This window comes from Sturnus vulgaris, chromosome 3 (genome assembly GCF_052056855.1).
Source record: "Sturnus vulgaris isolate bStuVul1 chromosome 3, bStuVul1.hap1, whole genome shotgun sequence".
NCBI lineage: Eukaryota > Metazoa > Chordata > Aves > Passeriformes > Sturnidae > Sturnus > Sturnus vulgaris.
Window position 1 is genome coordinate 1,406,511 of NC_142245.1, and position 12,819 is coordinate 1,419,329.

At 41.6% G+C, this 12,819-nt stretch overlaps 1 protein-coding gene across 3 annotated transcripts in view; it reads right to left on the reverse strand.

The window, feature by feature from the left end:
* Positions 1–12,819, reverse strand: part of SPTLC3 (serine palmitoyltransferase long chain base subunit 3) — a 99,452-nt gene that overhangs the window by 71,848 nt on the left and 14,785 nt on the right. For 2 of the 3 annotated variants that reach the window (XM_088160731.1, XM_088160732.1), the window contains exons 2-3: positions 10,040–10,098; positions 7,965–8,130 (exon numbers count right to left, since the gene is read on the reverse strand). In XM_088160731.1, coding sequence (XP_088016857.1) covers positions 7,965–8,078 — 114 coding nt within the window. In that variant the 5' untranslated portion in view covers positions 8,079–8,130; positions 10,040–10,098. Of the gene's footprint in view, positions 1–7,964; positions 8,496–10,039; positions 10,099–12,819 lie in introns of those variants that run through there. The other variant, XM_088160733.1, reaches the window with a different exon arrangement.

The following is a 12,819-nucleotide window of genomic DNA, read 5'->3' on the forward strand; positions in this document are numbered from 1 at the left end:
GAGGCATTCTCCTGCAGAACAGCCCCGGGAAGCTCAAGAACATACAAATTGGCTGCTGTGATTCCAGGTGTAGGCTGACAGCTTTGGGCTGTGAGATTAGCCAGGCTGAAGTCTCAGATAGCTACATGTGAGTCACAGGGAGACATGCATGGCAGCTCTTCAGGCTGTATGAATCAGCAGCAGCAACAGGGAAGCAGAAACTCAAATGGAAATTCTTGGAGGAAGCAGAGTGCAGCATTACATCAGCTGAAATGGCTACAAGTCTCAGCTCTGCATCTCAATTTTTTCCATATTTCTTTTTTAGGCGAATAAATCCTCAGGTCTTGGTAGGCTGATGGAGAAGACCAAATGTTTTGGGAGAGGGGGAAATGACAGAGCACATGCCTGTGCTTGATCAAATGAATGAAGGCAAGGATACAGCTGAATGACTTCCAAAAAAACCCTGAGATGATCAGTAGAAGAGATAAGGCATTGCTGTGTTACATCTACACAGGATGTTCTAGAAATTCAAAATACTTCAGGTGGGACAGAGAGACACCTGGCCAGAACAGGTTAAATGTTACTTTGTTCTGAACACATGGGTGTACGCAGATGGCATCTACCCTGGAAATTCAGCTCTTCAACCTTGCAGTTTTATACTAAAGATATCTCACAGAATGTTCTGATCATTCGTCTGAATTCATGTATCTTTAAGTGCAAAACACTTCAGTTCCTCTTCAATCTGGCACAAAACACTGCCGGTCCTGCTGCCCGCTCTTCTCCTTCTCTGGCATTTTTCTTCCCAATTCCATATCCATCCCACAATGACAATTCTCCCAGACAATAGGCTCGCAAAATTCCTGGCTGGGTCACTTTCTCCAAGTATTTTCTGTGGAAAAATTAGCTGCCAGGAATGGCAGGAATTCTCTGGCTGAGCCATTGGTCATTGTAGGGAAATTTAATTTCCTGCTTTGCAGGATAATGCCACATCCTAGCCACAACAAAAGTTACTTTTGGTTACAACCAAAAATCCATGACAGAGTTCATTATGTCATTTGGCAGAAGAAATGGACTTGCATATCATGATGAATTAGGATCTCTATGGTTGTCTTGTACCCTATAAATCAGTATTTGAAACACCACTGCACACATGCAAAGAGCAAGCTCTGAGAGAGGCAGCACGATGCTAACATATTTCTGGTGAAAAGCCAGATTTTATAGAAAGTGTAGGAACATAACAGAAGACTTTGAGGAGAATTATAAACGAGCTGAAGTGATCTGCAGCTGAGGTGTAGAAAAACACATACACCAATTGTTGCTCAGCTTTGTGTGTTGGGTAAGTTCAATGTCTGTGTTTCAATAACACAGGCCTGAGAAAGACTTACAGGTATTCAATCGAACATGCTTGAGATTCCTTCCCTGCTGTGGGAAAGATAGAAGCAGGGAGGTAATCTACATCTGTGACAGCCCCTGAAATACAGGTGAAAACAGCAGGTTCAGAGATGCTCTAGCAAGGACCAAGCAAGAAGTGAGTTCTCTGGTGTCCTTGCTCATGTGGCTGTGCCCAGGTGCTGCTTTGTGGGGAGTTTGACAAGGTAATGGAAATAAATATACTCTTTTCATTTCATTCAATGTTCTGTGGTTGTCTCTGGGTCCTGTATATGCCAGCTTGCACAGAGACCCAAAGAGGCCCTGAGCAGCCATTATCTTATCATTCTGCTCATTATTATTAATGAACTTGTTTCTGCAATGGAGCACATCCAGCCACATCCCCCACTGACGTAGCAGGTAGAAGATGCATTTCACCTTTCTCATTTCCGAAAGCCAGACCGCCACTTAAAGCTTGCAAAGGTAATTAATTCTCATGCTGAAGGGATGTAAATAGGCAGGCAATGACACTAGCCACGCCATGGCTTTCTATTATTAATTACCTCTATTGAGCATGAAGAAGCTGCTTGCCCGACTGAGGTTCGGCATCAATTCCATCCATTTTTGGATCACTACTGCTGACTCACCACAGAAATGCTGCCTCCTTGCACTGAAAGGTCACAGACTCACTTCAACTGGATGGTCTCTGTTTCATCTTCATATTTAAAGGCAGGTGAACACCAAAATCCCAGCAGGGCACTCAGGGTTTTGCCCATCTGAGCCCCGAAAGGCTCCATATGTCCCATTGCTGTTACCTACATCTTGATTCCCACTCCCCCCCCACATATATGAAACCCTCCCAGCCTGCAGGGCTGAACCATTACAGTATGAACCATTAACCACTAGCCTTTGAGCCTGATGACCCAGCCAGTTATTACCCATGTAGTAGTCTGCCCATCAAGACCGTAATGTCCCAAGTAGCACATGAGGGTGGTGTGGCCAATGCCAAGGTAGGTGACATCTATCACTTACCTCTCATGCACAAATACCTCAGCATAGAAGACAGTCAGTCAAACATGATTTATCTCTGGTACATCTCTGTTTGCTGTTCCAAATCACCTTCCTCTCTATGCTCCCAGGAGCAACCTCTGCTAGAAATGATCTGCTGTTTGAAGACAGGTGGGGTGTTTTGTCTTAAGTTATCAGGGATCTTTGACACCTGGGAGCTTCCAGAGCTGACAGTGTGTGACATCACTGCCATATCACCTACCACACGTGAGTGCTTCCCTCCTGATCCCACACCCGTGTATGGGTTTCTATTTCTCAAGCGAGCTGTGACTCAACCTTCTTTCACTGCTGGTAGTTTGACAACACAGAGGCTTGGACAACTTGGATGGTGAAAAGTGAGGCAAAGAAAGCACAGAGTACACCTTACCTGCAGCTGTGGTCACTAAGTCATCCACCCCATCTGTTGATGGGACACGTTTTCCTTGTTTATTCATATCTGCTACTAATGTAGCAGTAAAAGCTGTTATTGCTTTCCTTGATATTCCTTGTGAATGTTGACTCCAGGAGACCTTTGGCTTTCCTAATGTCACTGCTACATGCATCCAGAATGTTTCAAAATTCCTCTCTCAAAGGCCAATCCTGTTTCTACCACTTTTTTACTACTTATCTTTGCACTGGAGCTCAGCCATGGGTTATTTATGTGTAGCAAAGTCAGTCTCTCAATACATTTACTTGCTTTCATGAGTAGAAGGATGAGCTGTTACTATGCTAAGAGGAGGCTGACCTTAAAGACCTGGCATGCTGAATCTTTCAAGCCAAAGTAAATTACTATGTGCTATTTCTGTCACAGCTTTACCTTCCAAAATTTAATTACCTGAATTTAGAGATTTCCAGGTGTTAAGAGGGTAATGACTTCAGACCAACCTTATATACTGAGCTATGTGAAAAATCTCAGCCTTGCATGTAAAGTCTCATGCAACACGCTCAAAGCGTTGCTACAAGAGTCGGAGACTGTTACATGTGCCCACACAGTGGTGACAGCTCAGCTGCAGAAAGATGTCCTCAGTGTTTCCTGCTTCCAATGCATTGAGCTCATCACATAGCAGGGCAGATGACAGAAACAAGGGCGTGGATCCGAGACCTGTGATTATTATCTGAGAGGGCAGGTGCAGAGGAACACATTTCTCAGGCTTGAAACCAAGGAGAAAAGAAAGCAGGAACTGAGGATGAGGTGGTATCTGTGGGTCAGCTGAAGCAACAGGTACAATGATTGGCAGAGAATTTAACTGAAAACCAAAGCTCAATTTTTTCCTGTTGTCACTATGGCTACAAAATCCAGAGGGCAAATTGCAATTGCACTTTCCATCAACACATGCACAATGGAAAATGTCCAAAATCCTGAGCTGCTGCAAGTGAAACAGGCTGGACTCAATGAAGCCCCTTTTCAATTTGTTTTTACCCAAACCAATATCAAAATATGAAGATATTTCAGAAAAAAACCCCCCTATTATGTTGGTAGATCATTATGGCTGCACAACTGATGCTGCAAACAGCTGGGAAGGTCTGATCAGCCTTAACCCTCTCTCCTTGCACTTCCCTCATTAATAATAACCCTTATTGCTTGACTCTGATTGTGGGGATTGCTTTATTTTTTTCCTACCAGACTCTTTAACATTTACATTGAGTATGCATCTAAAACGCCCCACTTACACCAGGTTTGCAAAAACACTGTATTCGTGAAGACAGAGCAAAGAAATTACAGGAGGCCTTTACAACATCCAAGAAAGTTACTGCCATGAGAACAGTTGCATGGCATATTCCTTTCATGACTCTCTAAACAATCAATGGTTTCTTTAAGATCGTCATTGGCAATAAATGACATTGTAGAGCAGAAAAGAGAGGAAAAAACCTAGGCTGACAAGATTATGGAAGGGACTGAGACTGGATGCTGGACTAGGGAACCAAATAGCTAAGTAGAACAGCTAGGAGGAGGAGATGTCATAGGACAGAGGTTAAACAGCTTCTGAATTTTAGATTCCCCAAATGTTGGAGACTATGACATTTTTGGGCCATTAGATAAGTGTGGCAGATGTTACTGGGTTGGATCTCATCCCAGGCTCTTTTTTGCTTTCCCGCAGGACCTTGAAATCCCTGGAAAAGCCTTTGGTCTTGTTGACTACACATTTCTTCCAAGCCCTGCCATTCTCAGTGCAGAACATAAAATAATCAGTTGGCAAATAGCTTTATAAAGTCTTGGAGGCTAAGGCATCCAAGGAAATAATCTATGAAAGCAATGGAACTTTTGTATGTATTTTATAGGGGAAAATGTTTCCGCTAGACAAACATATTTATTGTTTTAAAAATCCAATGTCTCCTACTATTGGTACCTGATCAACAGCAATATAACAGCAAAGAAGCCATCACTAGGAAAATACCTTCTCCTGGCCAATACAGTTACATAAGTAAATAGGTTAGCTACTGAACTGTGCTTTGGGTAAAGGCAAGTCCAGACTATGGATTCTGGAAGAACACAAAGCATCTGCCTCTGTTAAAAGCACTAATAAAGTGGAAGACATGGTCCACAACCCACCTCCCAAAGTTCAGGTCTTACTATGGCCCAGCTTCCAAAGAATACCAGGATGAAGCATGGCTGTGGGGACATGATTAAGCCTGATGTCCATTAGTACATGGAGAGTCTGTGCTATCAGCCAGAATTGAGTGAATCAGACTTAAAATAATCACAGAAGCTATTTGAACAAGCAGTCGCACCCCAAAGCACTCCAGCACTTCTCCAAAAGCAACAGCTTCTCTTCTGGTAGGATGCTCCACTGCTTCTTTATCACTCAGCTATCTCCTTTCTGTCCTTGGTATGCTACAGATTGCTACAAGCAAAGTGAGCCTCCCTGCTCCCCCACATTTGATCATCCCTAATTACCTTTCCCAACCCATTAAACAAAGTCCTTTCTTTAGAAACCCGGGGGGTTTTGTGGTATCAGAATTGCTTCTCTGTTTCTGTCAAGCACGCACAGACACACGAAATGTTCTTACATCATTAAGATGCAAAACACATTGTTCTTGAGCAAGTGTTTTCAAAAGCAATGTTTCCAAAGCCAGCATTTCCTGAAGCCAGTGCTTCCTAGGGGCTCCCTTGGAAAAATAAGGGTTTAAAGAGTTGATTTCTGCAAAGCCTCATGTTCCAGTCAGTCAGTTTTGCAAAACTATTGCTATAGGCTTAGGAGCCTTCACAGTGCCATTCTCTCACTGCAGTCTCTGCACTAGGTGCCCCTCTTAAACCGCAGCATCTCTCCCTCCTCCCCTCCTTGCAAAGTAGCACAGCTGTAACTAAGCCCAAAAGCTTTGGAACTGTCACAAATCTAGAACCAGCATCACCAGTCACATCCCTTGACTATATTAGCAGTATATTTCTGCTGTATAAGGTGTTTAATTGTCAATTAATTTACTGCATGGGCATTAAAGTAGATAAATGTGTGTGTCAGAGTTTTAGGGGAAATAGGGGCAAGGTGGCTAAAGAGCAAGAGAGGAAGAAGGACTGGAATTAGGAGAAACTTGGAAACCATGTGCAGGATTTCCTTGTGCACCAAGCTGCCACATTCCCTGCTTGTCAGATCCCAGCTTGCGAAGTGGGGAGCACATCCCAGAGAGGAGTGTGTGGAGTCGCACACCTCCAGCAGCGAGGCTGGTAAACAGCGCAGGGAGGAAGGAACAGTATCTGTTCCTGTAAAATAGCATCAAGCATAAGCACCGAACAGGGCGAGGCAGCTGGGGCGGGGAAACAGACCAGACAGGAATGGGGAGATTCCTACCAGGAATGAGATTCCTGGTTCATTCAGGACTCTTGTCTGTTATTGTTTCCTTCTTTCCCAATCTCTGCTGGGAGCAGGAAGAAAGGGGAAATGGTATGTAACTTGGAGCACAGTGCTCGACCCGGACTTACCAAATCTGCCTTTGATAAGCCTCCTGAACTTTCTACGTCTTCACTTCCTCACCACTTCCCTCAGCCATGGATGGTATTTACAAGTGGCTCAGTGCTACTCTCAGGTGTCACACAGCAGAGTAAAACATCTTCTCCTCCAACCATGTGGAGCTCGTAAGACTGCACTAATCTTGAGAGTGCATCCACTAATATTTCCTTCATTTCTTTGCCATCCCTGTCAAGCCAATATTTACTTTTTTTTTTTTTTTTTTGCTCATCCTCAGTTCTAGTATTCATTACGTCTCTAGCTGTTTACTTTTCTTCTCTTTTTTAATAAGGAGGAAATCCTACTTAATGCCCTCCCGGGATTTCAAAATCACTCATTTGCAGCAGATTAACAGTAACCGAATGGCGAAGTTTACTCCTTGGAATCTGTGACAAGTGGAAAGCAAAGATTTGGAGCACAGTTGTGGCAAATAGCTAATGTACAAAATGACAAGGAGCGTGTGATACGCAAGAGGACACTGAATTAAGTTTCTGGAAGCGAATCCAAGAAAGGTCTTTTTCAATCATTGCGCAAGATTTTTTGCTTTCCTCATCCAACACACGGCAGTGATTGGGACACACTCATACCAGGGGAGACACCTGAAGCCAGACAACCATTAGGCATGACACTGGGCGTGCCCTCATTAGAGTGCTGAGGTGTGTGAGCGCCCCATTTAGAGAAAGATAAAAGATAGCAGTTTATTTGTAAAACAGCGGAGCCCTCACCACGGTCCTTGTCTAAAGCTTCCAGCAGGGATGGTCAGGTGAGCGCTCAGGATCCATAAGGAACCTTCTCCATCCCCCCTGTCACACCACACGTTGTTGTAAAGACAGCCTTCCTGCAGTCACTGCAGGACTTTCTCCTGATAATCACATCAAGATCCAGAGCTAGGACATTGCAAGACAGACAGTAAGCTCCCAGTCAGAACAGGTACCACGGAGAGACAACCTGTAAGATTTGGGCTCTTTTGCTAAAGGCATACTTTTAGATTTGTCGTTCATTCTTCAGGATGTTAAATGCCAACAGTTCTATGAAAAATTCACGTATGTGAGAAGCGCTGCTTCGAAGAGAACAGCTTGAGAGAATAGAAAGTGAACTGACTTGGATTTTAAGCAGTACAAGGCTGGAAAGCAGTAAAGTGCGGGAATAAGCTAAGCCAACGCTGTAGAAATGTAAACATCAGGAGAAGACAGCTTTCCTGCCTACGTGCTTTTGTTGTTACACTTGTACAACAACAAATCACACTTTAAAAATTACTCCACACACACCTGAAGCTGACAAAACAGCTTTCCACTACTGATTAATACATTGCAAAGTCAACTCCACCACCGGTTAAGCTCTAGAAGGAAGTTACTAGATGTGTTTGTTGTTGTGTTTGATATGAACTAGAGGCTAAATCAGTCCATGGGACCATCAGCATTTGCATGAGCATTCCCAACTCTCTCTGCAGTTCAGGACAGACAAAAGCAGTGTCAGGTCCCATGATTACAAAATTTAACACACAAGCCTAATCCATACAAGCTGTTCAATGGATACTAAGACGACCATAAAAATAGCTTAACAAGTAATGTTGCAACTACCTATTTGTTTTCAATATTGAGGCAATTAGGGTAAACAATTAAACCTTACCTTCATTCCTTTAGTGATTCCATTTTTCTTAGATATTCCACTTTTTAAGAGGTTATTCTGTTTCTGATGATGATGATGTAGATGTCCATTGCAGACAGCACTGGGATTAGCCATCTGTTTAAATTAGTCAGATTCTCAGTTCTTAAGGGTGTCTCAGGTCTTTCTACTGTAAAAAAGACAGTGGGATGAGAAGATAAAGTTCTTGGTTAAGGCCTGAAAGGTATCCAACTGGTCTGTCAGGATTTTCCAGGATGAGAGGAGGAACTATCTTTTGCAATATCTTCAAAACGTAAAACTTTCTTTCATACAGCTTCAGCCCCAGCAAGCTAGAATGCGAAATACATAGCAGGAGGTGTGCTCTTAAAATCTCTGAAAAATACTGCTCATTGCTGGCTCTTGCATGAACACGGCTTCTGTGAGTCAACAAGGCTGCTGCAGCTATCAAGAAGTGGGTGGATTCAGAGGCGGAGACACTTAAAGATATATTACCTCTTAAATACCTCCCAGGGAGAAACCTTGTTTCTTTTCTCCGAATTACACTCCATGCAGAGCGATGTCACTCCATGTAAAACTGGCAAAACGTTTTGAAAATTTTAATACATTAATCTGTAAAATTACATGGCTCATCTTGCTAAGCGTTTATTAGCTGAAAACTTGTGTTGCCCTGAGTAAAATAAACCCTTTTAACAATTTCTTTTAGTGTCTTCTATGAGTGGCATGACAGACACAACATTATACCTGAAAATAAATGGAAAGCATTAATATATAGGAATAAAATGAAGATTTACCTAGAGCTAGATCCTACAGGAACACAGTGCAGAAATAGAGTGATCTGTCTCTTTAAGCTCGGTTTGGCCAGTAGTAGGATAAATGGCATGCTATTACAATGAATGAGAAAGGGAGTTTTACAAAGCTGATTCATTTAGTTTTAAAACAAGTCAGGCTTTAATCACATGTGAAACTACTAAGGATGACTAACATACATCCTTTCTTTTAAGAAAAAAAGGTTTTGAATTGTGAAAATGCATATATGGTCTTTGCTGAATCAAATTCTTGTGCTTCAGATTTTAGTGACACAAAGTATAAGCAGAAGCATCTCTGGTTGCATTTAACAGAATCCCTTCCTCCCAAAATAATTTATATTAACATGGAGACAGATTAAAGGAAAGCTGTATTATAATATCAGTTCTGAAAAACAGTTAGGATGAAAGGCTGGGAGAATAAAAATACTTGAAGTTCTTTAATTAGAAAAAATTGCTATTCCATCCTGGCAATGAAATGTAAGTTATATACAGAAAGAGCAGCCTAGAACTTGAGTATGTGGAATGCAGGAGTTGAAATGTTAAATAAACTGCTTGTGAAAATACACAGGTTGTTGGTTTTGAAAACTTATCTCAGACACATATTAAATTGCTAAAATATATTTTCTTCTTTGAAGTAATTTGCAAAGTGAGATATCTTCAATGTACTAGAAAATTTTTGGGTCCTGCTTAAGTGTGATCTAAACCTAAATTGATAAGTCTGTAGTATTTTGGTTGAAGAAAATAACCCCTTAACTGACTAAAATGAAACAGAAGCAATAAAACACCAAAATGTTTTGCTTCACAGTTTCACAATATTCACCATCAGAAATCAGATTTTTTATCTTTTTGGTACTTTCCTAGGCAGGAATACCTCATTCTATGTGAATCAGTCTTATTTAGGTTTCATTAAAGCATCTGTAAGTATAACTCAATGACAAATGAATTGTGAATATAATAATTTCAATTATAGTGGCAGAATAAATTGTTGGTCTTAAGTGCAAAGTGTTGGTCATATTTGCAAAGAAAAAAGGAGACTGAGATGAGGATAAGCCTGCAGGAGGAATGGTTGCTGATATCTCCTGCATACCTATCCCCTGTGGGCTGCTGATAAATGGAATAAGGTGATACAAGGCGTTCTCCCCTCCTATCAAGCTTTCTTCCTTAGGAATTGTGTCCATGATTGTCACAGCAAATCAAACACCTGTTTGAGCCATCTGCTCAGTCAGTTACTGATCATCTTCCCCCTACTGTGATAAAGACAAGGACACTTACCAGGGTAGTGCTGCTCCCCTAGCACCTCTGCCAGGTGCTCTTCCCAACAGGCTCAGCACCTTTCAAGGCATAAAGCAATAAAATTAACATATCATACGTGTCTTATTTAACTTAAAAAAACCACATTTAAATAAACAATTAAAAAAACAAAACAAAACAACAAAAAACAAACCAACTCAGAGAAGAGCTGCCCATTCAGATATCTGTTAACCATGACCTAAAAGCCAGTTCTCACAAAACAAATACCACTAGAAGTTAACTAGAATTCCTGCCCTGATCCTATTCAGAGGAAAAGATTTATAGAAGGGATGAGCTTGGCCAAAAAACCAAAAATCATCTGTAAACAGAATGTGGTATTTTTCCTGCAGTAAAAAAATGAAAAAACCCAACAGCAACAACCCTCCCAAGAAACCCCCCCAAAACCTAAACAAACAAACAAACCAACCCCAAAAACCCAAACCAAAGAAAAAAAAGCAAGAAAAAAAAAGCAAAAAAACCCACCCAACTAAACAAAAAACCCAAATTAAACCAGAAAAAAACCCCAAAAAACAAAAAAATAATTGTGCCCTTCAGAACTCTATCTTACTCAAAGCCTTCTCATCTATTACTCAGGCGTCTACACACATTTCTCATGTTACCTGCTACCTGCACTTAAATCTGTTACTCAAAGGTATGAGGATCTGTGCTGTCTGGATACTGGAGGAAGGGCTCAGTAATTGTCTGCTTTGCAACACAAAACCACCACTAGCAATATCCTATTTTTATCATTCTGGGAAGTGGGAGGAAATAATTTGCTGTGCTGACTGTACAACTGTATTTAACTGCAGGGGACACCAATCCTACTCAGATTGTACGTGCACTTCTCTTTAGTGGCTTGGGTGCTGGTCACTCTTCATACTTTGGCAGGAAGAGGGTGAATTTCGAAGATTACCAGCAGACCACACACTATGTTCTACAAAAATGCTAGTAAAGTTTGCAAGAAACGACTACAATTACTATAAATCTGTAGGAATACCATCAACGAATACCCAGGTTCTAGGTTATGAATCCTCAGGTTCTAGGTTTTATTCCTTGCTTTGTCATCATTCTGTTAACATCACTGGATTTTCTAACTCATATCAAAATCAGGATAAAAATGTTTAAGTCCTTTTTAAATGTTCTGGGACAAATTGCTGAGGAGTATGGTGCAAAACTGAAGTAAAATATATACAATTAATTAGCCAAAGTTTAACAACAGAGCAGAGAGAACATGGAAGGGTAGGGCTCTGTCTAAGTAGTCTCTCAGTGTTTGAAGAAAATCACTTTTCTGGTAACAGCTCCATTGTTACATAGGACAGGTTAAAAGGCTGAACTCTGCTGATGCACTGAAGAAATGGGGGACTAAACATTCTAAACTTACATTAGACTTTTGGCCCACTCAGACATGTATTGTCATTGTAGTGGTCACAATGTCCCCATTTAAAAACACAATACTGGATTCACAGTGTCCTCATTTATAATAGCAATACTGGATTACCTACCAATAATAATAATAAAAAAAAAGGTTGCAAGAAAGCATGAGAGTTCATCCCAGAAAACTGTCATGTCATAATCCAGAAGGATTTCGTAGGATTCCTGCTCATCCCAGAGTGCAGTGACTTACAGTAGCATTGTGAAATGGCCTTGCAATCTCATTGCAAGACCTTGGTAATCTCAGTTCATGACAGATTTGCATTTACATACCACATGAAACAATAAGGGTCTAAACAAGGACACCAGGTAGCTTTATGCTTGTTTTGAGTGGGCAAACACTGATGTCAAACAAGAGCTGAGAAAACTGGGAACCCGAGTCTATCACTGTTAAAATCCAAGCTTCTAATAGTGTTTAAATTGGCAGCAGAGCATGCCAGTAATGGAGTACACAGTAAAAAAACCCTTTTTTTTTTGTTCTCACAATCATTTCCCTTACAACAGAAACTCATCTCATAAATTCTGTGTACCATTGATGACTTAAATTTATTTTTGACGAATGTGGATGCAGGGATGTTGGAGGCAATTCCTGCTTTGGATATGTAGATGACTTCATGGACAAATAGAGAGACAGAGCAAGAGCAAGAACCAGCCATCAGCTGGTCAGTCACCCTCAAGGTGTCTTTTGAGTCATCCACGTTTCAGCAGCACCAGCTGTAGACTAAATTTCCTAAATCCTTGTATGGAAGAACCCCATAGCTGTATTTGCTTCTTTACACCCTACCTAGCAACACATACATGGGATTGAGCAGGGATATGCCACCACACCTGGAAATAAAACTGCACACCAATACGGAAAGGTCCCCTCAACTGGCCTTGCACAACTTGAAGGTTACACAGAACGGTTTGAGATCGGTCAGGGGATGCACAAAATGGTTTGATATCGGTCAGGGGATAATCTGGAGAAACTCAGAACCGTGGCAGAGGTGGATGGATGCAAGCAGTGTTGCAACAGGGCAGGGCATGGTACAACAGGCAGGGCTCCTCTGTGTCTGGCAGGTCCACGCAGCCCCTGCAGAGCCCTGGGGCTGGCACAGCTCCTCCTGACACCTCTGCACCTCCTTCTTCTTCAGGAGCATGACAAGACAATGCTTGAATGCCTTAAGCATTTAAAGGTGCTGCCAGCCTGGTTTCTTAGGCAATATTACCAGAACCAGTTTTCTGACTGCAGCTGGAGGTCGATAAGCTTTGAGTACTCATAGCAGCAGGAAATTGTTGAGATTTCCTGTCTAATACAAATATCTGATTGATATATGATACACAAATCCAGT